The sequence below is a fragment of the Notolepis coatsorum genome, assembly GCF_963971535.1.
Source record: "Notolepis coatsorum genome assembly, chromosome: 2".
NCBI classification, from domain to species: domain Eukaryota; kingdom Metazoa; phylum Chordata; class Actinopteri; order Aulopiformes; family Paralepididae; genus Notolepis; species Notolepis coatsorum.
Window position 1 is genome coordinate 55,554,713 of NC_140166.1, and position 26,922 is coordinate 55,581,634.

A 26,922-nucleotide genomic window follows, 5' to 3' on the forward strand; every position below is an offset into this window, starting at 1 on the left:
GACCTGGAGGAACAGCAGTAATAAGGAGTGTTGGTCCAGTGAGAGACCTGGAGGAACAGCAGTAATAAGGAGTGTTGGTCCAGTGAGAGACCTCCTGGAGGAACAGCAGTAATAAGGAGTGTTGGTCCAGTGAGAGACCTGGAGGAACAGCAGTAATAAGGAGTGTTGGTCCAGTGAGAGACCTCCTGGAGGAACAGCAGTAATAAGGAGTGTTGGTCCAGTGAGAGACCTCCTGGAGGAACAGCAGTAATAAGGAGTGTTGGTCCAGTGAGAGACCTCCTGGAGGAACAGCAGTAATAAGGAGTGTTGGTCCAGTGAGAGACCTGGAGGAACAGCAGTAATAAGGAGTGTTGGTCCAGTGAGAGACCTCCTGGAGGAACAGCAGTAATAAGGAGTGTTGGTCCAGTGAGAGACCTTGAGGAACAGCAGTAATAAGGAGTGTTGGTCCAGTGAGAGGCCTCCTGGAGGAACAGCAGTAATAAGGAGTGTTGGTCCAGTGAGAGACCTCCTGGAGGAACAGCAGTAATAAGGAGTGTTGGTCCAGTGAGAGACCTCCTGGAGGAACAGCAGTAATAAGGAGTGTTGGTCCAGTGAGAGACCTGGAGGAACAGCAGTAATAAGGAGTGTTGGTCCAGTGAGAGACCTCCTGGAGGAACAGCAGTAATAAGGAGTGTTGGTCCAGTGAGAGACCTCCTGGAGGAACAGCAGTAATAAGGAGTGTTGGTCCAGTGAGAGACCTCCTGGAGGAACAGCAGTAATAAGGAGTGTTGGTCCAGTGAGAGACCTGGAGGAACAGCAGTAATAAGGAGTGTTGGTCCAGTGAGAGACCTCCTGGAGGAACAGCAGTAATAAGGAGTGTTGGTCCAGTGAGAGACCTTGAGGAACAGCAGTAATAAGGAGTGTTGGTCCAGTGAGAGGCCTCCTGGAGGAACAGCAGTAATAAGGAGTGTTGGTCCAGTGAGAGACCTCCTGGAGGAACAGCAGTAATAAGGAGTGTTGGTCCAGTGAGAGACCTCCTGGAGGAACAGCAGTAATAAGGAGTGTTGGTCCAGTGAGAGACCTGGAGGAACAGCAGTAATAAGGAGTGTTGGTCCAGTGAGAGACCTCCTGGAGGAACAGCAGTAATAAGGAGTGTTGGTCCAGTGAGAGACCTCCTGGAGGAACAGCAGTAATAAGGAGTGTTGGTCCAGTGAGAGACCTCCTGGAGGAACAGCAGTAATAAGGAGTGTTGGTCCAGTGAGAGACCTCCTGGAGGAACAGCAGTAATAAGGAGTGTTGGTCCAGTGAGAGACCTGGAGGAACAGCAGTAATAAGGAGTGTTGGTCCAGTGAGAGACCTGGAGGAACAGCAGTAATAAGGAGTGTTGGTCCAGTGAGAGACCTGGAGGAACAGCAGTAATAAGGAGTGTTGGTCCAGTGAGAGACCTCCTGGAGGAACAGCAGTAATAAGGAGTGTTGGTCCAGTGAGAGACCTCCTGGAGGAACAGCAGTAATAAGGAGTGTTGGTCCAGTGAGAGACCTCCTGGAGGAACAGCAGTAATAAGGAGTGTTGGTCCAGTGAGAGACCTCCTGGAGGAACAGCAGTAATAAGGAGTGTTGGTCCAGTGAGAGACCTGGAGGAACAGCAGTAATAAGGAGTGTTGGTCCAGTGAGAGACCTGGAGGAACAGCAGTAATAAGGAGTGTTGGTCCAGTGAGAGACCTCCTGGAGGAACAGCAGTAATAAGGAGTGTTGGTCCAGTGAGAGACCTGGTGGAACAGCAGTAATAAGGAGTGCTGGTCCAGTGAGAGACCTGGAGGAACAGCAGTAATAAGGAGTGTTGGTCCAGTGAGAGACCTGGAGGAACAGCAGTAATAAGGAGTGTTGGTCCAGTGAGAGACCTCCTGGAGGAACAGCAGTAATAAGGAGTGTTGGTCCAGTGAGAGACCTCCTGGAGGAACAGCAGTAATAAGGAGTGTTGGTCCAGTGAGAGGCCTGGAGGAACAGCAGTAATAAGGAGTGTTGGTCCAGTGAGAGACCTCCTGGAGGAACAGCAGTAATAAGGAGTGTTGGTCCAGTGAGAGACCTGGAGGAACAGCAGTAATAAGGAGTGTTGGTCCAGTGAGAAACCTCCTGGAGGAACAGCAGTAATAAGGAGTGTTGGTCCAGTGAGAGACCTGGAGGAACAGCAGTAATAAGGAGTGTTGGTCCAGTGAGAGACCTCCTGGAGGAACAGCAGTAATAAGGAGTGTTGGTCCAGTGAGAGACCTGGTGGAACAGCAGTAATAAGGAGTGCTGGTCCAGTGAGAGACCTGGAGGAACAGCAGTAATAAGGAGTGTTGGTCCAGTGAGAGACCTGGAGGAACAGCAGTAATAAGGAGTGTTGGTCCAGTGAGAGACCTCCTGGAGGAACAGCAGTAATAAGGAGTGTTGGTCCAGTGAGAGACCTCCTGGAGGAACAGCAGTAATAAGGAGTGTTGGTCCAGTGAGAGGCCTGGAGGAACAGCAGTAATAAGGAGTGTTGGTCCAGTGAGAGACCTCCTGGAGGAACAGCAGTAATAAGGAGTGTTGGTCCAGTGAGAGACCTGGAGGAACAGCAGTAATAAGGAGTGTTGGTCCAGTGAGAAACCTCCTGGAGGAACAGCAGTAATAAGGAGTGTTGGTCCAGTGAGAGACCTGGAGGAACAGCAGTAATAAGGAGTGTTGGTCCAGTGAGAGACCTCCTGGAGGAACAGCAGTAATAAGGAGTGTTGGTCCAGTGAGAGACCTGGTGGAACAGCAGTAATAAGGAGTGCTGGTCCAGTGAGAGACCTGGAGGAACAGCAGTAATAAGGAGTGTTGGTCCAGTGAGAGACCTGGAGGAACAGCAGTAATAAGGAGTGTTGGTCCAGTGAGAGACCTCCTGGAGGAACAGCAGTAATAAGGAGTGTTGGTCCAGTGAGAGACCTCCTGGAGGAACAGCAGTAATAAGGAGTGTTGGTCCAGTGAGAGGCCTGGAGGAACAGCAGTAATAAGGAGTGTTGGTCCAGTGAGAGACCTCCTGGAGGAACAGCAGTAATAAGGAGTGTTGGTCCAGTGAGAGACCTGGAGGAACAGCAGTAATAAGGAGTGTTGGTCCAGTGAGAAACCTCCTGGAGGAACAGCAGTAATAAGGAGTGTTGGTCCAGTGAGAGACCTGGAGGAACAGCAGTAATAAGGAGTGTTGGTCCAGTGAGAGACCTCCTGGAGGAACAGCAGTAATAAGGAGTGTTGGTCCAGTGAGAGACCTCCTGGAGGAACAGCAGTAATAAGGAGTGTTGGTCCAGTGAGAGACCTGGAGGAACAGCAGTAATAAGGAGTGTTGGTCCAGTGAGAGACCTGGAGGAACAGCAGTAATAAGGAGTGTTGGTCCAGTGAGAGACCTCCTGGAGGAACAGCAGTAATAAGGAGTGTTGGTCCAGTGAGAGACCTCCTGGAGGAACAGCAGTAATAAGGAGTGTTGGTCCAGTGAGAGACCTCCTGGAGGAACAGCAGTAATAAGGAGTGTTGGTCCAGTGAGAGACCTCCTGGAGGAACAGCAGTAATAAGGAGTGTTGGTCCAGTGAGAAACCTCCTGGAGGAACAGCAGTAATAAGGAGTGTTGGTCCAGTGAGAGGCCTCCTGGAGGAACAGCAGTAATAAGGAGTGTTGGTCCAGTGAGAGACCTGGAGGAACAGCAGTAATAAGGAGTGTTGGTCCAGTGAGAGACCTCCTGGAGGAACAGCAGTAATAAGGAGTGTTGGTCCAGTGAGAGACTTGGAGGAACAGCAGTAATAAGGAGTGTTGGTCCAGTGAGAGACCTGGAGGAACAGCAGTAATAAGGAGTGTTGGTCCAGTGAGAGACCTCCTGGAGGAACAGCAGTAATAAGGAGTGTTGGTCCAGTGAGAGACCTCCTGGAGGAACAGCAGTAATAAGAAGTGTTGGTCCAGTGAGAGACCTCCTGGAGGAACAGCAGTAATAAGGAGTGTTGGTCCAGTGAGAGACCTCCTGGAGGAACAGCAGTAATAAGGAGTGTTGGTCCAGTGAGAGACCTGGAGGAACAGCAGTAATAAGGAGTGTTGGTCCAGTGAGAGACCTCCTGGAGGAACAGCAGTAATAAGGAGTGTTGGTCCAGTGAGAGACCTGGAGGAACAGCAGTAATAAGGAGTGTTGGTCCAGTGAGAAACCTCCTGGAGGAACAGCAGTAATAAGGAGTGTTGGTCCAGTGAGAGACCTGGAGGAACAGCAGTAATAAGGAGTGTTGGTCCAGTGAGAGACCTCCTGGAGGAACAGCAGTAATAAGGAGTGTTGGTCCAGTGAGAGACCTCCTGGAGGAACAGCAGTAATAAGGAGTGTTGGTCCAGTGAGAGACCTCCTGGAGGAACAGCAGTAATAAGGAGTGTTGGTCCAGTGAGAGACCTGGAGGAACAGCAGTAATAAGGAGTGTTGGTCCAGTGAGAGACCTGGAGGAACAGCAGTAATAAGGAGTGTTGGTCCAGTGAGAGACCTCCTGGAGGAACAGCAGTAATAAGGAGTGTTGGTCCAGTGAGAGACCTCCTGGAGGAACAGCAGTAATAAGGAGTGTTGGTCCAGTGACAGTGGCGGCTCGCTATGGGCGCCGACCCACCTGTTAAATGAGAGAAGAAGAAACAAAAAAAACTTTTTTGTTTTTTGTTTTATAGCCCTATAAATAATATAAACATGTTTAAAATGAATAATATTTACTCATTTTAAGTATGTTTGTATTTCCAATGCACAATATAACGTTATTATCTAAATTAAAAAAACAGCGTTTTCATGGGCAGGAAGTGACGTTTTTTTTTATTTTTTCGTATTTCTCGCCCGGGCAAGAAGCGATAGCGCTCTGAGTGCGCGTCACAGTTTGATCGCTGTCTCCGTCACAGCCAATCAGTGCATACGGCGTTGTGCGTTGAAATATGACTATTATGTTGGAATCCGAGCGCGATTTGAAGCGGTCTAGAAAGCAGCGTGAACTTCCGTGAGAATTTCCATAGCCGCATTTCGCGGAGACGCTCTCTGATTGGCCGACGCCAGTATTTTTTTCTATGGCAGAATTTCACAGAGACGATCTCTGATTGGCCGAATCCAATTTCTAATGTTCCAATTCTAGCAAGTTCTAGCTTGGTTCCTGGTACTAGGACTGTTGTTTGTCTTAGAGCGTGCCGTGCTGTGACTGCAAGTTCTTTAGACTGTTAAGCTTAGGCACTCTTTCAAAGTTGGTTAAGGTTAGAGTTTGTCTTAGAGCATGGCGATAGAACGCCAGGTAGTTTGCAGTCTGTTCGAGCGGAAATGGACAAAGGAATGTACTTGTTGAGTGTTGTGCTAACGTCGACGAGCTCAGCTGAGCTAACACTTGGCTAACAAGCTATATGGCGGATTATACACGTTTCCTGCCCTGGACGTTTCAACTAAACAGTGAGTCTCTCTCTCTCTCTCTCTAACGTTAGTACTACTAGGCTGGTGCGGGCTAACTGGCTATCGTTCTGGGAGCTAACGTTAGTAGTACTACTAGGCTGGTGCGGGCTAACTGGCTATCGTTCTGTGATTTGTTTACTTGGTAACACGGGTTGCTAAGGAATTTAGGTTCGAGGTTGAAGAAATCTCTCTCTCTCTCTCTCTCTCTCTCTCTCTCTCTCTCTTCTTAACGTTAACGGTTGTAAATAGTTTTTTTAGGAGCAGTACTACTGCTGGCCATTCATGAAGCGAGACATTGCTGATTGTTTATTTATCGATGGCTCATTGATTTAACTACTGCAGCTCTCTCGGATTGAAAATACGTGGATTATGGCTTGTTCAATATCGTCTATGTTTGAATGAATGAATGAATGAGAACTTTATTAACAGATTGCAGAATGGGTACAATACAGTACGGCTCAATACACACAATTGTTAAGGGGATGCAGACCAGAGAAAGACGTTTGTCTTGTTTACATCAGGGTCCCAGATTTTCGATTCATATCGATAGTTTAATAGCTAGCCTTGGCTCGTTTAACAATATGCAAAATATGTGTACAGCCCTGTACTCATACTGAAGTTATTCTTGGTATATAATAGGTCTGATTGTGTAACGAATCGATTCCACGTCACGCTGTGTGTGAGAGAGAGAAGGAGAGAGGGAGAGATCTGCCTGTGTTTGGAGACGGGCGAGTTTTGTTTCTAACTTTTCTATTTATATTGTGTTTCAAGTTGTGAATTAGAGTCTAGACTATACTTTATTTGACTGGTTGTGTGTTGTTGTAGTAACAGCTGAGCGACTCGTTCATAAGAACCGATTCATTGCCGTGAGCGTGAGTCGAATCGCTCACGTCTTGCCATGAGTCTTGCGTGGTACAGTACTGTACTGTACATGTTCGCAAAATATTTGGTATAGCGCCCCTAGTGGCGAAGTACCCAGCGGCCGCCACTGTCCAGTGAGAGACCTCCTGGAGGAACAGCAGTAATAAGGAGTGTTGGTCCAGTGAGAGACCTGGAGGAACAGCAGTAATAAGGAGTGTTGGTCCAGTGAGAGACCTCCTGGAGGAACAGCAGTAATAAGGAGTGTTGGTCCAGTGAGAGACCTCCTGGACGAACAGCAGTAATAAGGAGTGTTGGTCCAGTGAGAGACCTGGAGGAACAGCAGTAATAAGGAGTGTTGGTCCAGTGAGAGACCTCCGGGAGGAACAGCAGTAATAAGGAGTGTTGGTCCAGGGCGGCTAGGTGGTGTAGTGGTCTAAGGCACTCGCCACCAGTGTGGAGACGCTAGGATTCGCGTGTTCGAATCCAGCTCTCCACATTGTTTTTCAGTTTGGCTGGTCGTCCGCAGTAATACACATTGGCCGTATTACGGGGAGGGAAAAACTGAAGGGTGGGGATCGAACGTTGTGAACAAGCGACTCCTACAAGTCGGTTGGTGCGCCTGCGCAGTAGAATCAGGAAGTGTCGGGGGCAGCGTGAGCCTCCCACGCGTTACTCCTCGACACTGAGAGGTCGAGCTGCGCAGGTGAAAAGATGCGACTGCTGTTACCTCAAGTACCGGAGGGGACTTGTGCTATGTATGACTTAGTCCTCACTGCAGCCGGCTTGTGGGAGGCAAGAAACAGCGTTCGTGACAGGGGAGGGTTGAATTGGATGATACGAAATTGGGATGGGAGAAAAAAATATAGAAAAAAAAATGGGAGAAAAAGTGGATAAAAAAAAAGGAGTGTTGGTCCAGTGAGAGACCTCCTGGAGGAACAGCAGTAATAAGGAGTGTTGGTCCAGTGAGAGGCCTCCTGGAGGAACAGCAGTAATAAGGAGTGTTGGTCCAGTGAGAGACCTGGAGGAACAGCAGTAATAAGGAGTGTTGGTCCAGTGAGAGACCTCCTGGAGGAACAGCAGTAATAAGGAGTGTTGGTCCAGTGAGAGGCCTGGAGGAACAGCAGTAATAAGGAGTGTTGGTCCAGTGAGAGACCTCCTGGAGGAACAGCAGTAATAAGGAGTGTTGGTCCAGTGAGAGACCTCCTGGAGGAACAGCAGTAATAAGGAGTGTTGGTCCAGTGAGAGACCTCCTGGAGGAACAGCAGTAATAAGGAGTGTTGGTCCAGTGAGAGACCTCCTGGAGGAACAGCAGTAATAAGGAGTGTTGGTCCAGTGAGAGACCTCCTGGAGGAACAGCAGTAATAAGGAGTGTTGGTCCAGTGAGAGGCCTCCTGGAGGAACAGCAGTAATAAGGAGTGTTGGTCCAGTGAGAGACCTGGAGGAACAGCAGTAATAAGGAGTGTTGATCCAGTGAGAGACCTCCTGGAGGAACAGCAGTAATAAGGAGTGTTGGTCCAGTGAGAGACCTGGAGGAACAGCAGTAATAAGGAGTGTTGGTCCAGTGAGAGACCTCCTGGAGGAACAGCAGTAATAAGGAGTGTTGGTCCAGTGAGAGACCTGGAGGAACAGCAGTAATAAGGAGTGTTGGTCCAGTGAGAGACCTGGAGGAACAGCAGTAATAAGGAGTGTTGGTCCAGTGAGAGACCTGGAGGAACAGCAGTAATAAGGAGTGTTGGTCCAGTGAGAGACCTCCTGGAGGAACAGCAGTAATAAGGAGTGTTGGTCCAGTGAGAGACCTCCTGGAGGAACAGCAGTAATAAGGAGTGTTGGTCCAGTGAGAGACCTGGAGGAACAGCAGTAATAAGGAGTGTTGGTCCAGTGAGAGACCTCCTGGAGGAACAGCAGTAATAAGGAGTGTTGGTCCAGTGAGAGACCTGGAGGAACAGCAGTAATAAGGAGTGTTGGTCCAGTGAGAGACCTGGAGGAACAGCAGTAATAAGCAGTGTTGGTCCAGTGAGAGACCTCCTGGAGGAACAGCAGTAATAAGGAGTGTTGGTCCAGTGAGAGACCTCCTGGAGGAACAGCAGTAATAAGGAGTGTTGGTCCAGTGAGAGACCTCCTGGAGGAACAGCAGTAATGAGTGTTGGTCCAGTGAGAGGCCTCCTGGAGGAACAGCAGTAATAAGGAGTGTTGGTCCAGTGAGAGACCTGGAGGAACAGCAGTAATAAGGAGTGTTGGTCCAGTGAGAGACCTGGAGGAACAGCAGTAATAAGGAGTGTTGGTCCAGTGAGAGACCTGGAGGAACAGCAGTAATAAGGAGTGTTGGTCCAGTGAGAGACCTGGAGGAACAGCAGTAATAAGGAGTGTTGGTCCAGTGAGAGGCCTCCTGGAGGAACAGCAGTAATAAGGAGTGTTGGTCCAGTGAGAGACCTCCTGGAGGAACAGCAGTAATAAGGAGTGTTGGTCCAGTGAGAGACCTCCTGGAGGAACAGCAGTAATAAGGAGTGTTGGTCCAGTGAGAGACCTGGAGGAACAGCAGTAATAAGGAGTGTTGGTCCAGTGAGAGACCTCCTGGAGGAACAGCAGTAATAAGGAGTGTTGGTCCAGTGAGATACCTGGAGGAACAGCAGTAATAAGGAGTGTTGGTCCAGTGAGAGACCTCCTGGAGGAACAGCAGTAATAAGGAGTGTTGGTCCAATGAGAGACCTCCTGGAGGAACAGCAGTAATAAGGAGTGTTGGTCCAGTGAGAGACCTCCTGGAGGAACAGCAGTAATAAGGAGTGTTGGTCCAGTGAGATACCTCCTGGAGGAACAGCAGTAATAAGGAGTGTTGGTCCAATGAGAGACCTCCTGGAGGAACAGCAGTAATAAGGAGTGTTGGTCCAGTGAGAGACCTGGAGGAACAGCAGTAATAAGGAGTGTTGGTCCAGTGAGAGACCTCCTGGAGGAACAGCAGTAATAAGGAGTGTTGGTCCAGTGAGAGACCTCCTGGAGGAACAGCAGTAATAAGGAGTGTTGGTCCAGTGAGAGACCTGGAGGAACAGCAGTAATAAGGAGTGTTGGTCCAGTGAGAGACCTCCTGGAGGAACAGCAGTAATAAGGAGTGTTGGTCCAGTGAGAGACCTCCTGGAGGAACAGCAGTAATAGGGAGTGTTGGTCCAGTGAGAGACCTGGAGGAACAGCAGTAATAAGGAGTGTTGGTCCAGTGAGAGACCTCCTGGAGGAACAGCAGTAATAAGGAGTGTTGGTCCAGTGAGAGACCTCCTGGAGGAACAGCAGTAATAAGGAGTGTTGGTCCAGTGAGAGACCTCCTGGAGGAACAGCAGTAATAAGGAGTGTTGGTCCAGTGAGAGACCTGGAGGAACAGCAGTAATAAGGAGTGTTGGTCCAGTGAGAGACCTCCTGGAGGAACAGCAGTAATAAGGAGTGTTGGTCCAGTGAGAGACCTCCTGGAGGAACAGCAGTAATAAGGAGTGTTGGTCCAGTGAGAGACCTCCTGGAGGAACAGCAGTAATAAGGAGTGTTGGTCCAGTGAGAGACCTGGAGGAACAGCAGTAATAAGGAGTGTTGGTCCAGTGAGAGACCTCCTGGAGGAACAGCAGTAATAAGGAGTGTTGGTCCAGTGAGAGACCTCCTGGAGGAACAGCAGTAATAAGGAGTGTTGGTCCAGTGAGAGACCTCCTGGAGGAACAGCAGTAATAAGGAGTGTTGGTCCAGTGAGAGACCTCCTGGAGGAACAGCAGTAATAAGGAGTGTTGGTCCAGTGAGAGACCTCCTGGAGGAACAGCAGTAATAAGGAGTGTTGGTCCAGTGAGAGACCTGGAGGAACAGCAGTAATAAGGAGTGTTGGTCCAGTGAGAGACCTCCTGGAGGAACAGCAGTAATAAGGAGTGTTGGTCCAGTGAGAGACCTCCTGGAGGAACAGCAGTAATAAGGAGTGTTGGTCCAGTGAGAGACCTCCTGGAGGAACAGCAGTAATAAGGAGTGTTGGTCCAGTGAGAGACCTGGAGGAACAGCAGTAATAAGGAGTGTTGGTCCAGTGAGAGACCTGGAGGAACAGCAGTAATAAGGAGTGTTGGTCCAGTGAGAGACCTCCTGGAGGAACAGCAGTAATAAGGAGTGTTGGTCCAGTGAGAGACCTGGAGGAACAGCAGTAATAAGGAGTGTTGGTCCAGTGAGAGACCTCCTGGAGGAACAGCAGTAATAAGGAGTGTTGGTCCAGTGAGAGACCTCCTGGAGGAACAGCAGTAATAAGGAGTGTTGGTCCAGTGAGAGACCTCCTGGAGGAACAGCAGTAATAAGGAGTGTTGGTCCAGTGAGAGACCTCCTGGAGGAACAGCAGTAATAAGGAGTGTTGGTCCAGTGAGAGACCTGGAGGAACAGCAGTAATAAGGAGTGTTGGTCCAGTGAGAGACCTGGAGGAACAGCAGTAATAAGGAGTGTTGGTCCAGTGAGAGACCTCCTGGAGGAACAGCAGTAATAAGGAGTGTTGGTCCAGTGAGAGACCTGGAGGAACAGCAGTAATAAGGAGTGTTGATCCAGTGAGAGACCTGGAGGAACAGCAGTAATAAGGAGTGTTGGTCCAGTGAGAGACCTGGAGGAACAGCAGTAATAAGGAGTGTTGGTCCAGTGAGAGACCTGGAGGAACAGCAGTAATAAGGAGTGTTGGTCCAGTGAGAGACCTCCTGGAGGAACAGCAGTAATAAGGAGTGTTGGTCCAGTGAGAGACCTCCTGGAGGAACAGCAGTAATAAGGAGTGTTGGTCCAGTGAGAGACCTGGAGGAACAGCAGTAATAAGGAGTGTTGGTCCAGTGAGAGACCTGGAGGAACAGCAGTAATAAGGAGTGTTGGTCCAGTGAGAGACCTCCTGGAGGAACAGCAGTAATAAGGAGTGTTGGTCCAGTGAGAGACCTCCTGGAGGAACAGCAGTAATAAGGAGTGTTGGTCCGGTGAGAGACCTGGAGGAACAGCAGTAATAAGGAGTGTTGGTCCAGTGAGAGACCTCCTGGAGGAACAGCAGTAATAAGGAGTGTTGGTCCAGTGAGAGACCTCCTGGAGGAACAGCAGTAATAAGGAGTGTTGGTCCAGTGAGAGACCTCCTGGAGGAACAGCAGTAATAAGGAGTGTTGGTCCAGTGAGAGACCTGGAGGAACAGCAGTAATAAGGAGTGTTGGTCCAGTGAGAGACCTGGAGGAACAGCAGTAATAAGGAGTGTTGGTCCAGTGAGAGAGAGACCTGGAGAAAACAACTTGATGAAATAACTCAAGAGTCTGGAATCTTGTTGTTCTCCTCTGCTGGACATGAAAAGGTTACCATGGTTTCCTTGGATGGCAGTTCCAGAGGTCAAAGGTTACTCTAAACGGGTTCAATAGATGCCGGGCTCTTGAGACAGAGCGAGGGTCTCTGTGCGTTTCTGGGATATATCTATCTATTAATTACTTTGACGGTCGCAGTCCGCGAGTCTACTTTTTTAAATATATTTTTTTTAAATATTCTCTTTTAGCACATTTTACTTTTATAGCTTTCATTTCCTTTGTCCCCGCAGATCAAGCGGCTTTTTCTGGAGAAACAAAAGACTAAAAAAGTAGGAAACAATGAGCTGATACTCAGATTGATTCTTCCCGTCTCTGATGCAGCAGATTACAGGGACAAAGGCACCACTGTCTGAGAGATAAGAGAGGAGAGCGGCCTTCCTTTAACCCTGCGCCCCCCCACCACCTTTAACCCCGCCCACCCTACCCCCCAGCGCGCAGAGGCCTTCCTATAACCCCGCACCCCCCAGCGCGCAGAGAGCTCACGCTGCTCATGGGAATGCAGTGGTTCCCTTAGGGGGGGGGGGGGGGACTACTAGTGTTGTCGCGGGGCGCGCGGGTCACGGATACGTGGTGTCAACAGTGTCGTCATAGACGCGCGCAGTAAGGCGGTTGTTAGTATCGGTGCATTTCTCTACACTGAGCTGAAATGAAACGATTGCACATAAATTAGGTAAATACATTTTATTAACTATATTTATTTACAACACACAAATTCACTTGTTTATAATTATACATACAGTAGTGACAACACACATTACATAACTATTTACAATACAGGGAGGCACCTACAACCAGGGGCGTAGCTGGGGGGGGGGGGGGGGGGGGGTAGCTTAGGATGATTCCAAGGGCCCAGCACTGGGGGGGGGGCCCAAATTTTGATGCTCTCATTGATACTATGTTTGTTTCTGAAGTGTGTGTGTGTGTGTGTGTGTGTGTGTGTGTGTGTGTGTGTGTGTGTGTGTGTGTGTGTGTGTGTGTGTGTGTGTGTGTGTGTGTGTGTGTGAGATATATATAGAGAGAGGGGGGGCTTTGGTAGACTATTGCATTGGTCCATTCACTGAAGATGAACGCAATGCGACATCCTTTACTAGGCTCACCCACCAACAGTGCAGGTGCTGAACTGCTGATCCGAATGTATAGGTAAAAACCATATTATGCGTTTTCATCAATAAATAAATGGCCAAAGAAATTTTCACTTACGCATTCACTGGGGGCCTACAAATGCATTCTTTCATGGGGCCCAGAATCTGGAGCTACACCCCTGCCTACAACACTCGTAACTATTTACAACCAGTGTCAGAGCAGCACACTCAAGTGGTTCTGACGTTCTGAGGGCTCAGCGTGCAGCTCACTGGACGCTCTGACACACACACACACACACACACACACACACACACACACACACACACACACACACACACACACACACACACACACACAGAAAGGGAGAATGGCATATAAGCACTGCGCTCCGTTGTCTCGGAGTGGATTTGGTAGTTTTATCTGCGTCTCCGTAGACCGTGCCGCACCACCGCTTTAAAGTCGTAGTGAAGATTGATTTATATGAAAAACACGATTTATGCATAATTTAGCTAGCTCGCTAACGTTACTGGGATTAAAGCAAACTAATAAGAAAATTATAATATTAGGGGCGGGAGGTGCTGTGCTCTGCCAGGCCAGGCTGGGGAGCTGAATGGTGCTGTGCTCTGCCAGGCCAGGCTGGGGAGCTGAATGGTGCTGTGCTCTGCCAGGCCAGGCTGGGGAGCTGAATGGTGCTGTGCTCTGCCAGGCCAGGCTGGGGAGCTGAATGGTGCTGTGCTCTGCCAGGCCAGGCTGGGGAGCTGAATGGTGCTGTGCTCTGCCAGGCCAGGCCAGGCTGGGGAGCTGAATGGTGCTGTGCTCTGCCAGGCCAGGCAGGGGAGGGGAGCTGAATGGTGCTGTGCTCTGCCAGGCCAGGCTGGGGAGGGGAGCTGAATGGTGCTGTGCTCTGCCAGGCCAGGCTGGGGAGCTGAATGGTGCTGTGCTCTGCCAGGCCAGGCTGGGGAGCTGAATGGTGCTGTGCTCTGCCAGGCCAGGCCAGGCTGGGGAGCTGAATGGTGCTGTGCTCAGCCAGGCCAGGCCAGGCTGGGGAGCTGAATGGTGCTGTGCTCTGCCAGGCCAGGCTGGGGAGCTGAATGGTGCTGTGCTCTGCCAGGCCAGGCCAGGCTGGGGAGCTGAATAGTGCTGTGCTCTGCCAGGCTGGGGAGGGGAGCTGAATGGTGCTGTGCTCTGCCAGGCCAGGCTGGGGAGGGGAGCTGAATGGTGCTGTGCTCTGCCAGGCCAGGCTGGGGAGGGGAGCTGAATGGTGCTGTGCTCTGCCAGGCCAGGCTGGGGAGGGGAGCTGAATGGTGCTGTGCTCTGCCAGGCCAGGCTGGGGAGGGGAGCTGAATGGTGCTGTGCTCTGCCAGGCCAGGCTGGGGAGGGGAGCTGAATGGTGCTGTGCTCTGCCAGGCCGGGGAGGGGAGCTGAATGGTGCTGTGCCAGGCCGGGGAGCTGAATGGTGCTGTGCCAGGCCCGGGAGGGGGGTACTGTCAGGACACAGCAACAGAGGATCCATCCTCCCAGTGATTGATTTGTGCGGCTTTTCAGCATTTCTCTTTTTAGGAGCCTTTTATTAATGTCATCGGGGTCACGGGGTCATCGAACATTGTAAAGGCTCATTACGTAAACTTTCTCCCTGGGTTCTGTCACTAGAAGAGGCTTTGTGTCGTACAAGTATCTAGAGGGTTTGTGATGATGGTTGAGTTGAAAAAAAATATATATATTATATAGGTATTATATAGGTTATAGATTAGTGGAGAGATGAGATATTTATATTAATCTTGTTCTACTATGGTGTCTGAGACGGCCAAGAGCGCAGTCTGCAACATACAGACCAAAGCAACTTATTGAAAAATAGGGATGCACCGATCCGATATTGATATCAGATACCGGCCCCGATATGACTAAAATAGCTGGATCGGGTATAGAAAAAAACAAAAAATATATCAAATAATTTTTTTATATATATAATAATATTATATAATAATGAATACAATTATAAATAGCAATTTAGTACATTTATATCTATGTGTTCATTTGTTACATTTAGTTTCACTAAGTTAGGAAAGTAATGTTTTAAGTCGAGCCTGATGTCGCCTTGTTGCACAAAAGAATGATCCCAGTCTCTTCCACACAGTGAGGCGCACAGTTTATTAATTGAACAACGGGCAGCGGATCGGTACTCGGTATCGGCCGATACCCCAAAGCCCAGGTATCGTATCGGGACTGAAAAAGTGGGATCGGTGCATAATATCCCTATTGAAAAAAGCAATTCAGACATGTATATGACAGCTATGTTTCACCTCTAGATGAGATAAAAACATCCCGCTCTGAGACACCAGGAAGAAGGGCTTAGAGGGTTTCTAAGGGAACCTTTGTTGAGACTTGACCCGTCCGCTGACCTGGTGTTTGCTGAGCGGCTCACGTTAGCGAGACCATCTGCAACCAGAGGAGCGAGGAGATAAGGACGACCGTCTCACGTTCATCTGGGTCTGACTGTAGCTGCACTAGTACTCACTTAATGTTGGCACACTGGGTCATTTAGCACATAGTGTGCACTAGTACTCACTTAATGTTGGAACGCTGGGTCATTTAGCACATAGTGCTGCACTAGTACTCACTTAATGTTGGCACGCTGGGTCATTTAGCACATAGTGTGCACTAGTACTCACTTAATGTTGGCACGCTGGGTCATTTAGCACATAGTGCTGCACTAGTACTCACTTAATGTTGGCACGCTGGGTCATTTAGCACATAGTGTGCACTAGTACTCACTTAATGTTGGCACGCTGGGTCATTTAGCACATAGTGCTGCACTAGTACTCACTTAATGTTGGCACGCTGGGTCATTTAGCACATAGTGTGCACTAGTACTCACTTAATGTTGGCACGCTGGGTCATTTAGCACATAGTGTGCACTAGTACTCACTTAATGTTGGCACGCTGGGTCATTTAGCACATAGTGTGCACTGTGTCTAATATGTATAGATAAGATTAAAACAATCAGATTCAGAATCAGTGTTTCTGATGAGATTGTTTTGTAGCAATGGCATACAGATGAGCTAACTAGCTAATATATATATATATATATATTATAGGTAATAACCTGCAGTGAGCAAGTCTCAGTTCGGCTCTTGTAGACTGGGAGAGAGACTGTTTGATCGATTGATTGAAATGAAACTTTATTAACAGATTGCAGCATGGGTACAGACTAGTACAGTACAGCTCAATAATACACAACATTTTTAAGAGGATGCAGACCAGAGAAAGACTTTCGTCTTGTTTACATCAGGGTCCCCCGTTTTCAATTCATCAAGAGTCATTCATCAAGAACTGTTATGTCAGTGTGGGAGAGAGACTGTTGTGTTGTGTGGGAGAGAGACTGCTGTGTTGTGTGGGAGAGAGACTGCTGTGTTGTGTGGGAGAGAGAGTGCTGTGTTGTGTGGGAGAGAGACTGTTGTGTTGTGTGGGAGAGAGACTGTTGTGTTGTGTGGGAGAGAGACTGTTGTGTTGTGTGGGAGAGAGACTGCTGTGTTGTGTGGGAGAGAGACTGCTGTGTTGTGTGGGAGAGAGACTGCTGTGTTGTGTGGGAGAGAGACTGTTGTGTTGTGTGGGAGAGAGACTGTTGTGTTGTGTGGGAGAGAGACTGTTGTGTTGTGTGGGAGAGAGACTGCTGTGTTGTGTGGGAGAGAGACTGCTGTGTTGTGTGGGAGAGAGACTGCTGTGTTGTGTGGGAGAGAGACTGCTGTGTTGTGTGGGAGAGAGACTGTTGTGTTGTGTGGGAGAGAGACTGCTGTGTTGTGTGGGAGAGAGACTGTTGTGTTGTGTGGGAGAGAGACTGCTGTGTTGTGTGGGAGAGAGACTGCTGTGTTGTGTGGGAGAGAGACTGTTGTGTTGTGTGGGAGAGAGACTGCTGTGTTGTGTGGGAGAGAGACTGTTGTGTTGTGTGGGAGAGAGACTGTTGTGTTGTGTGGGAGAGAGACTGTTGTGTTGTGTGGGAGAGAGACTGCTGTGTTGTGTGGGAGAGAGACTGCTGTGTTGTGTGGGAGAGAGACTGTTGTGTTGTGTGGGAGAGAGACTGTTGTGTTGTGTGGGAGAGAGACTGCTGTGTTGTGTGGGAGAGAGACTGCTGTGTTGTGTGGGAGAGAGACTGCTGTGTTGTGTGGGAGAGAGACTGCTGTGTTGTGTGTGGGGGCAGTAGGGAGGGGGGGTGGGGGGTAGTGCAATAGGGGGGGGGGTGATGGCAGTAGGGAGGGGGGGTGGGGGGTAGTGCAATAGGGGGGGGGGTGTAAAAGGCTGTGCAGTGATTGAATCAGCAGTTTGAGCAGCATGGTTATCATGGTGGTCATGGGGACCGCTCCCCCTCAGATGAGTTGTGTGTTAGCTGGGATCTGTGGAGGTCAGAGGGGAGAGGTGAGTCGGCCCGGGGTCGGAGGGCAGAGGTGAGGCCGCTGGAGGACAGATGCTCCGCTCCTCTTTGTGCTCGCGGGGAGGAATGCTGCTCCGCTCGCTCGCTCGGCCCTCCTCACAAACATCCCGATGGTTCAGCGCCGTGCAGGACACACGTTCCTGTTTCTCACCTGCAGCGCATCCTGAGAACAACCTTCTAGTTTCATTTGGCTGATATCATCTTGGTTCAACCTTCTGTAGTGTGGTAGTGAAAGGGTTAACCTTCTGTAGTGTGGTAGTGAAAGGGTTAACCATCTGTAGTGTGGTAGTGAAAGGTTAACCTTCTGTAGTGTGGTAGTGAAAGAGTTAACCTTCTGTAGTGTGGTAGTGAAAGGTTAACCTTCTGTAGTGTGGTAGTGAAAGGTTAACCTTCTGTAGTGTGGTAGTGAAAGGGTTAACCTGCTGTAGTGTGGTAGTGAAAGGTTAACCTTCTGTAGTGTGGTAGTGAAAGGGTTAATCTTCTGTAGTGTGGTAGTGAAAGGGTTAACCTTCTGTAGTGTGGTAGTGAAAGGTTAACCTTCTGTAGTGTGGTAGTGAAAGGTTAACCTGCTGTGGTGTGGTAGTGAAAGGGTTAACCTTCTGTAGTGTGGTAGTGAAAGGTTAACCTTCTGTAGTGTGGTAGTGAAAGGTTAACCTTCTGTAGTGTGGTAGTGAAAGGGTTAACCTTCTGTAGTGTGGTAGTGAAAGGGTTAACCTTCTGTAGTGTGGTAGTGAAAGGTTAACCTTCTGTAGTGTGGTAGTGAAAGGGTTAACCTTCTGTAGTGTGGTAGTGAAAGGTTAACCTTCTGTAGTGTGGTAGTGAAATAGTTAACCTTCTGTAGTGTGGTAGTGAAAGGGTTAACCTTCTATAGTGTGGTAGTGAAAGGGTTAACCTTCTGTAGTGTGGTAGTGAAAGGTTAACCTTCTGTAGTGTGGTAGTGAAAGGGTTAACCTTCTGTAGTGTGGCAGTGAAAGGTTAACCTTCTGTAGTGTGGTAGTGAAAGGGTTAACCTTCTGTAGTGTGGCAGTGAAAGGTTAACCTTCTGTAGTGTGGTAGTGAAAGGGTTAACCTTCTGTAGTGTGGTAGTGAAAGGGTTAACCTTCTGTAGTGTGGTAGTGAAAGGGTTAACCTTCTGTAGTGTGGTAGTGAAAGGGTTAACCCTTTCTCGTGTGGCATCAAAGACCAGCAGCTGAAATAGATTTATTTTAACACATTATTGACCTGAAGCCTCTGTTCTGTCGCTTCTTTAAGCTGAGCGGTGGAGGAGGAGGGGGAGAGGGGGAGGAGGGGAGGGAGAGGGGAGGGAGAGGGGAGGAGGGGAGAGGGGAGGGGAGGGGGAGGAGGGGAGGGAGAGGGGAGGAGGGGAGAGGGGAGGGGGAGGGGAGGGGGAGGAGGAGAGGGGAGGAGGGGAGAGGGGAGGGGGAGGAGGGGAGGGAGAGGGGAGGAGGGGAGAGGGGAGGGGAGGAGGGGAGGGAGAGGGGAGGAGGGGAGAGGGGAGGGGAGGGGGAGGAGGGGAGGGAGAGGGGAGGAGGGGAGAGGGGAGGGGGAGGAGGGGAGGGAGAGGGGAGGAGGGGAGAGGAGAGGGGGAGGAGGGGAGGGAGAGGGGAGGGGGAGGAGGAGAGGGGAGGGGGAGGAGGGGAGTAACGATGTTAATGGATCCTGAATTTTACTGCTTTGAGAATCACTTAGTAGAAAGCGTTTACTACCAGAAAACAAATTCACTTGATTATAAAAACAGGGGATGAAATGACACTGATACAATTCTTTAATTTCCTCAATGCCAAAAATGAACATCTAAAGTTTACTATGGAGTATGACCAACACCAAGTAAATTTCTTAGATATTATATAATCAAAAAAGACAATGGAACATTCCAAACGGATGTATACAGAAAACCTTGTTACAGAAATTCTCTATTCAGATTCAGATTCAGATTCAGATTCCTTTATTGAGCCATTTGTGTAAAACACATTGGTAATTGTTGCAGCAATACAGTGTATGCATTTTATTTAATTTTTTCACAGTAAACAACACCAACACAGACACATGACAAGAAACGAAACAGTGCAGTGGAGGATTAATCAATAAAATACATATATATATAAAGTGAAGAGTGCAGAGTTCCAGTACGGACTAGTGCAGTGCAGTCAGTGTCATTGTGCCAGTGTCACTTGGGGGGACCTGAGGCATTGATTAGCCTGGCGGCTGAGGGGAAGAAGAAGTGATTCATTTCATCCCACTCCCCTAAAAAACTGTTTACCTCTCAGCCAGTTCTACAGGCTCCGTAGCATCTGTAGCACAGATGAGTGTTTTCAGGACCAGACAGATACTTTAAAAACGATGTTTAAAACACAGGACATTGTAGAAAAAGCAGCTTTGAAAGTAGGTCATACAACCCAAGAAGATTGCTTACAATCTACAAGAAACAAAACTACCTCTGCACAACCTACAGTGTGTTACACAATACTCGCCTCTAGGCAACCTTTTTAATCTTCTCAGTTCTGATCCAATATTGGATAAATCTTTTCAGATCCCCCCCTAGACTAGTCTATAGGAGAGCACCTAACATCAGACACATCTGACCTGCCAGATGGACACCGACGTTGTGGTTTGTGTGCTCAGTGTCACTTTACAGACAAATGCACGGTTTTCTATCACCCAACAACTGGGAAAGAGATCAAAATAAGAGGCAAAATAACATGTAAAACTACCAATGTAATCTATATGCTTAAGTGCCCATGTGGTAAAGCATATGTCGGTAAGACAACACATGCTTTAAAAACATGTATTGCTGAACACAGGAGTACGATACGGAATGGGGATGAAAAAAGCCCAGTAGCTTTACATTTTAAAAAGGCACACCACAATGTCTCATCGCTAAGATACCTTGGAATAGAGAGAGTGCATCTTCCAAGACGAGGGGGAGATATAGATCATCTCCTACTGAGGAGAGAAGTATGGTGGATCCATTATCTTAAAACGATGGCACCAACAGGACTCAATGAGGACTTTGACATTAGACCTTATTTGTAAATTTAATTAATAGAGGGAGACAGTCAATAGATAGAGACTTAGTTTTTTCCTTTTTGTTTTTGTTTTTGTTTTCAGTGGCTAGGACCGGGTCCAAAAGAAAGTACCTTACACACTTCTGCCTATCTTTAAATGATGTCTAATACTGTGTTCAATATGTAATATATATATATTTCTCAAAAAAATCTCCTTCTAAAAATGGTCAAATGTAAAAGATAAATTGTTACTAAATCATGTAAACATGTATAAAAAAAACATGCAAGTCTTGGGACCGCCCCTGATCACCAGGTGGGGCTGATAGCTAATCAATTTAATTTCCTGTATAAAAAGATGTAATTTTGTGTTTTGTGTTTATACTTGAAAAAGACCGGAAGGGTCGAAATGTTGTATCTGCTATTAATTTGTCAATTAAAACACCTTGGAGCATCATGAGTGAGTTGCGAGCCCCGCTTTGTGTTCTATGTATTACTGTTTCTACAGTTTGGCTCAGCGCCAAGGAACGGAGGATGTGCGTTAATTATTTGTTCAGATATATTATAACTCCATAGATATACTATGTTCAGATACTGTATACTATAACTCCATAGATATACTATGTTCAGATATACTATAACTCCATAGATATACTATGTTCAGATACTGTATACTATAACTCCATAGATATACTATGTTCAGATATACTATAACTCCATAGATATACTATGTTCAGATACTATATACTATAACTCCATAGATATACTATGTTCAGATATACTATAACTCCTAGCTTGACGAAAGGTGATCATGATTATGCAACATCCTTTTCTCTCATAATGTGAAATAAACTGTAGATGGGTGAAAAATTTAATATAATAAAAAGTGGTGTTGCTCTCGATTGACGTCAAATATGAAACAATCAAATTCTTTCACACGCAGGAAAGACGACGTTCTTCATGAAGCTGGTCGCTGACCTGTGGCTCTGTGCTTGTTTCCCAGGTATCTCCCCCTTCCTCGTCCAGCCAGCATCCACCGTGGTGACGGAGGGCTCAGTGGCCAGGTTCACCTGCAGGGTCTCTGCAGCCCCTCCCCCCATCATCACCTGGGAGCTCAACCGAGTCACTTTACCTCTGGCGACCGACAGGTAACTAACTAACCAGGTTATTAATACACTGAGCTGACAGGTAACTAACTAACCAGGTTATTAATACACTGGACTGACAGGTAACTAACTAACCAGGTTATTAATACACTGGACTGACAGGTAACTAACTAACCAGGTTATTAATACACTGGACTGACAGGTAACTAACTAACCAGGTTATTAATACACTGGACTGACAGGTAACTAACTAACCAGGTTATTAATACACTGGACTGACAGGTAACTAACTAACCAGGTTATTAATACACTGGACTGACAGGTAACTAACTAACCAGGTTATTAATACACTGAACTGACAGGTAACTAACTAACCAGGTTATTAATACACTGAGCTGACAGGTAACTAACTAACCAGGTTATTAATACACTGAGCTGACAGGTAACTAACTAACCAGGTTATTAATACACTGGACTGACAGGTAACTAACTAACCAGGTTATTAATACACTGAGCTGACAGGTAACTAACTAACCAGGTTATTAATACACTGGACTGACAGGTACTAACTAACCAGGTTATTAATACACTGGACTGACAGGTAACTAACTAACCAGGTTATTAATACACTGGACCGACAGGTAACTAACTAACCAGGTTATTAATACACTGGACTGACAGGTAACTAACTAACCAGGTTATTAATACACTGGACTGACAGGTAACTAACTAACCAGGTTATTAATACACTGGACTGACAGGTAACTAACTAACCAGGTTATTAATACACTGGACTGACAGGTAACTAACTAACCAGGTTATTAATACACTGGACTGAAAGGTAACTAACTAACCAGGTTATTAATACACTGGACTGGCAGGTAACTAACTAACCAGGTTATTAATACACTGAGCTGACAGGTAACTAACTAACCAGGTTATTAATACACTGAGCTGACAGGTAACTAACTAACCAGGTTATTAATACACTGGACTGACAGGTAACTAACTAACCAGGTTATTAATACACTGGACTGACAGGCAACTAACTAACCAGGTTATTAATACACTGAGCTGACAGGTAACTAACTAACCAGGTTATTAATACACTGGACTGACAGGTAACTAACTAACCAGGTTATTAATACACTGGACTGACAGGTAACTAACTAACCAGGTTATTAATACACTGGACTGACAGGTAACTAACTAACCAGGTTATTAATACACTGGACTGACAGGTAACTAACTAACCAGGTTATTAATACACTGAGCTGACAGGTAACTAACTAACCAGGTTATTAATACACTGGACTGACAGGTAACTAACTAACCAGGTTATTAATACACTGGACCGACAGGTAACTAACTAACCAGGTTATTAATACACTGGACTGACAGGTAACTAACTAACCAGGTTATTAATACACTGGACTGACAGGTAACTAACTAACAGGTTATTAATACACTGGACTGACAGGTAACTAACTAACCAGGTTATTAATACACTGAGCTGACAGGTAACTAACTAACCAGGTTATTAATACACTGGACTGACAGGTAACTAACTAACCAGGTTATTAATACACTGGACTGACAGGTAACTAACTAACCAGGTTATTAATACACTGGACTGACAGGTAACTAACTAACCAGGTTATTAATACACTGAGCTGACAGGTAACTAACTAACCAGGTTATTAATACACTGGACTGACAGGTAACTAACTAACCAGGTTATTAATACACTGGACTGACAGGTAACTAACTAACCAGGTTATTAATACACTGAGCTGACAGGTAACTAACTAACCAGGTTATTAATACACTGGACTGACAGGTAACTAACTAACCAGGTTATTAATACACTGGACTGACAGGTAACTAACTAACTAACCAGGTTATTAATACACTGGACTGACAGGTAACTAACTAACCAGGTTATTAATACACTGGACTGACAGGTAACTAACTAACCAGGTTATTAATACACTGAGCTGACAGGTAACTAACTAACCAGGTTATTAATACACTGGACCGACAGGTAACTAACTAACCAGGTTATTAATACACTGGACTGACAGGTAACTAACTAACCAGGTTATTAATACACTGGACTGACAGGTAACTAACTAACTAACCAGGTTATTAATACACTGAGCTGACAGGTAACTAACTAACCAGGTTATTAATACACTGGACTGACAGGTAACTAACTAACCAGGTTATTAATACACTGGACTGATAGGTAACTAACTAACCAGGTTATTAATACACTGAGCTGACAGGTAACTAACTAACCAGGTTATTAATACACTGGACTGACAGGTAACTAACTAACCAGGTTATTAATACACTGAGCTGACAGGTAACTAACTAACCAGGTTATTAATACACTGGACTGACAGGTAACTAACTAACCAGGTTATTAATACACTGGACTGACAGGTAACTAACTAACCAGGTTATTAATATACTGGACTGACAGGTAACTAACTAACCAGGTTATTAATACACTGGACTGACAGGTAACTAACTAACCAGGTTATTAATACACTGGACTGACAGGTAACTAACTAACCAGGTTATTAATACACTGGACTGACAGGTAACTAACTAACCAGGTTATTAATACACTGGACTGACAGGTAACTAACTAACCAGGTTATTAATACACTGGACTGGAGCAGATTGTCTGGATATGAAGGTATAATCTGTGAAAACGTCCAGAATAAAAGCGTGTTCTTGATGACTTCCAGAATAAAAGCGTGTTCTTGATGACTTCCAGAATAAAAGCGCATGTTCTTGATGACTTCCAGAATAAAAGCGTGTTCTTCTTGATGACTTCCAGAATAAGAGCTTGTTCTTCTTGATGACTTCCAGAATAAGAGCTTGTTCTTCTTGATGACTTCCAGAATAAGAGCTTGTTCTTCTTGATGACTTCCAGAATAAGAGCTTGTTCTTCTTGATGACTTCCAGAATAAAAGCTTGTTCTTCTTGATGACTTCCAGAATAAAAGCGTGTTCTTGATGACTTCCAGAATAAAAGCGTGTTCTTGATGACTTCCAGAATAGAAGCGTGTTCTTGATGACTTCCAGAATAAGAGCGTGTTCTTGATGACTTCCAGAATAAAAGCGTGTTCTTGATGACTTCCAGAATAAAAGCGTGTTCTTGATGACTTCCAGAATAAGAGCGTGTTCTTGATGACTTCCAGAATAAAAGCGTGTTCTTCTTGATGACTTCCAGAATAAAAGCGTGTTCTTGATGACTTCCAGAATAAAAGCGTGTTCTTGATGACTTCCAGAATAGAAGCGTGTTCTTGATGACTTCCAGAATAAGAGCGTGTTCTTGATGACTTCCAGAATAAAAGCGTGTTCTTCTTGATGACTTCCAGAATAAAAGCGTGTTCTTCTTGATGACTTCCAGAATAAAAGCGTGTTCTTCTTGATGACTTCCAGAATAAAAGCGTGTTCTTGATGACTTCCAGAATAAAAGCGTGTTCTTCTTGATGACTTCCAGAATCACGGTCCTGCCCGGCGGCGTTCTCCAGATCCACGGCGTGCGGAGGGGCGATGCGGGGAACTACCGCTGCACCGCGACCAACATCGCCAGCCGCCGGAGAAGCTCAGAGGCTTCGCTGACCGTCACCCCAGGTGTGTGATCTAGCACTCTGTTAGAGTGGAGTCGTCATTTAAAGGTGTGTGATCTAGCACTCTGTTCAAATCAAATCAAATCAAATTTATTTATAGGGCCCGACAACACACGTTAATGTCCCCATGGGCCGTACAGATCTTCTTTAAACAAGTCAAGAAGAAAACATAACAATAAGTCAGGAACAGAACAAGAACACCATAAGGTGCAAACATTTTTAGATGAATGCAAATAAATGAAAGAATGCAAGCACTCCCAGACATACCCCACGCGAAGGTAAGGAAAAACTCACTAAAACCTAACAATAGGGAAAAAAGCTCCACAGGCAGTGTGGAGGAGAGAAACCTTAGAAGGGCCATTCAAGGGGGGATCTCCCTTCTTAGATGTTGGTGATAGTAGTGTTGCAGACGGACAGTTGGTAAGCATGCACTCATGTGTGTAGTGGAACACAGATGAGTGCATGCAATAGCAACTGTACATTTTGAAAAATTAAAGATAGAGCTAATAGCGATAGCAACTGAACATTTTGAAAGATTAAAGATAGAGCTGATAGCGAATCTATTTGAGGCACAGGGGCGGCGCAAAGAGGGTCACGTCCTCCCCGTCTTAGTCAAGGGACATTTAACACTCCGGTCGTTGCTCAGGGACAGCCGGAGACAGGGAGATAGGGGGCGTCGCAGAGAGGGTCGCGAACTCCCCGACATCATCGCGGGACATCCGGCACTCCGATCACCACTACGAGACCTCCGGAGACAGGGGGGCACGCAGAGGGGGTCGCAACCTCCCAGCCTTCGTCACGGGACGTCCAACACTCCGGTCAACACTCCAGGACAGCAAGTCATAGGGAGACAGGGAGACGGGACAGGCGTTAGACAGCTCATGAGATTGTAGTAGGCGGACATAGCAATAGATACAAGTGGTAGGCATATATGTGAATGGAGTAGATATATGAAGTAGGCGTATTATGTGAATAGAATAGAAGTACTTAACCCAGCAATGAAACCGCATTGACTGTTAATCTGTTAACAGTCTGTTAATACTGTTAATCAGTTGACAGGACCACGGACAGACGGCGGTGAATAACTGATCCAAGGCCTCGGAGGTGCATGTAGAGCAGTCACTACAATCTTGGCCAAGACCCAGAGGCATCCATCACCTTAGTCAGCGCCAAGAGACGGGCACTCAGAGAGAAGGGGGAGGGGGGGGGGGGGGGGGGGGAAGGAGGGGGAAGAGGGGGGGGGGGAAGAGTTAGAGAGTTCCCATGTTTGTGGTGCTGCAAAGGAGCAGACATGTAGTACCCTGTAGTGCCATGTAGTACCATGTAGTACCCCGTAGTGCCATGTAGTACCCTATAGTACCCTGTAGTGCCATGTAGTACCCTGTAGTACCCTGTAGTACCCTGTAGTACCCTGTAGTGTCATGTAGTACCCTGTAGTGCCCTGTGGTACCCTGTAGTGCCATGTAGTGCCACGTAGAGCCATGTAGTACCCTGTAGTGCCATGTAGTACCATGTAGTACCATGTAGTACCATGTAGTACCCTGTACCCTAACTAAACTACCCTGTAGTAAACTACCCAGTGGTACCATGTAGTACCCTGTACCATAACTAAACTACACAGATTAATCTAAAGGTCAGTCCCCGACCAGGTGAGATCAGGGTAGGTTGAAGGAGAGAGAGAAAAGATGAGTCTTAAGCAGGGATTTAAAAGCTTCGACAGAGCAGGCGCCCCTGATGACGGCAGGTAATTTGTTCCACAGGTAGGGAGGGCGGTAGACAAAGGCTCTGTGGCCGGCGGATTTCTTTTTAACCCTAGGGGTCGATAGAAGCCCCGCATTTTGTGAGCGCAGAGCACGAGCGGGCGAGTATCGGGAGATGAGATCGGATAGATAGAGCGGTGCAAGCCCATTTAAAATTTTGTAGGTGAGGAGTAGCACTTTAAAGTCAGAACGGGCTTGGATAGGAAGCCAGTGTAGGGCGGACAAAACTGGTGTGATGTGATAAAATTTTCTAGTTCTAGTTAGTATCCGTGCAGCCGCATTTAGAGTGGAGTCGTCATTTAAAGGTG

General features: G+C 47.0%; 1 protein-coding gene across 1 annotated transcript in view; it reads left to right on the top strand.

Annotated features, from left to right (window-relative positions):
- Window positions 1–26,922, top strand: part of prtga (protogenin homolog a (Gallus gallus)) — a gene marked incomplete at both ends in the record, with an annotated part of 151,053 nt that overhangs the window by 18,253 nt on the left and 105,878 nt on the right. Inside the window, 2 exons of the mRNA XM_084308158.1 lie at window positions 21,103–21,247; window positions 24,725–24,858. Of these exons, the coding sequence (XP_084164284.1) occupies window positions 21,103–21,247; window positions 24,725–24,858 (279 nt within the window). The remainder of the gene's footprint in view (window positions 1–21,102; window positions 21,248–24,724; window positions 24,859–26,922) is intronic.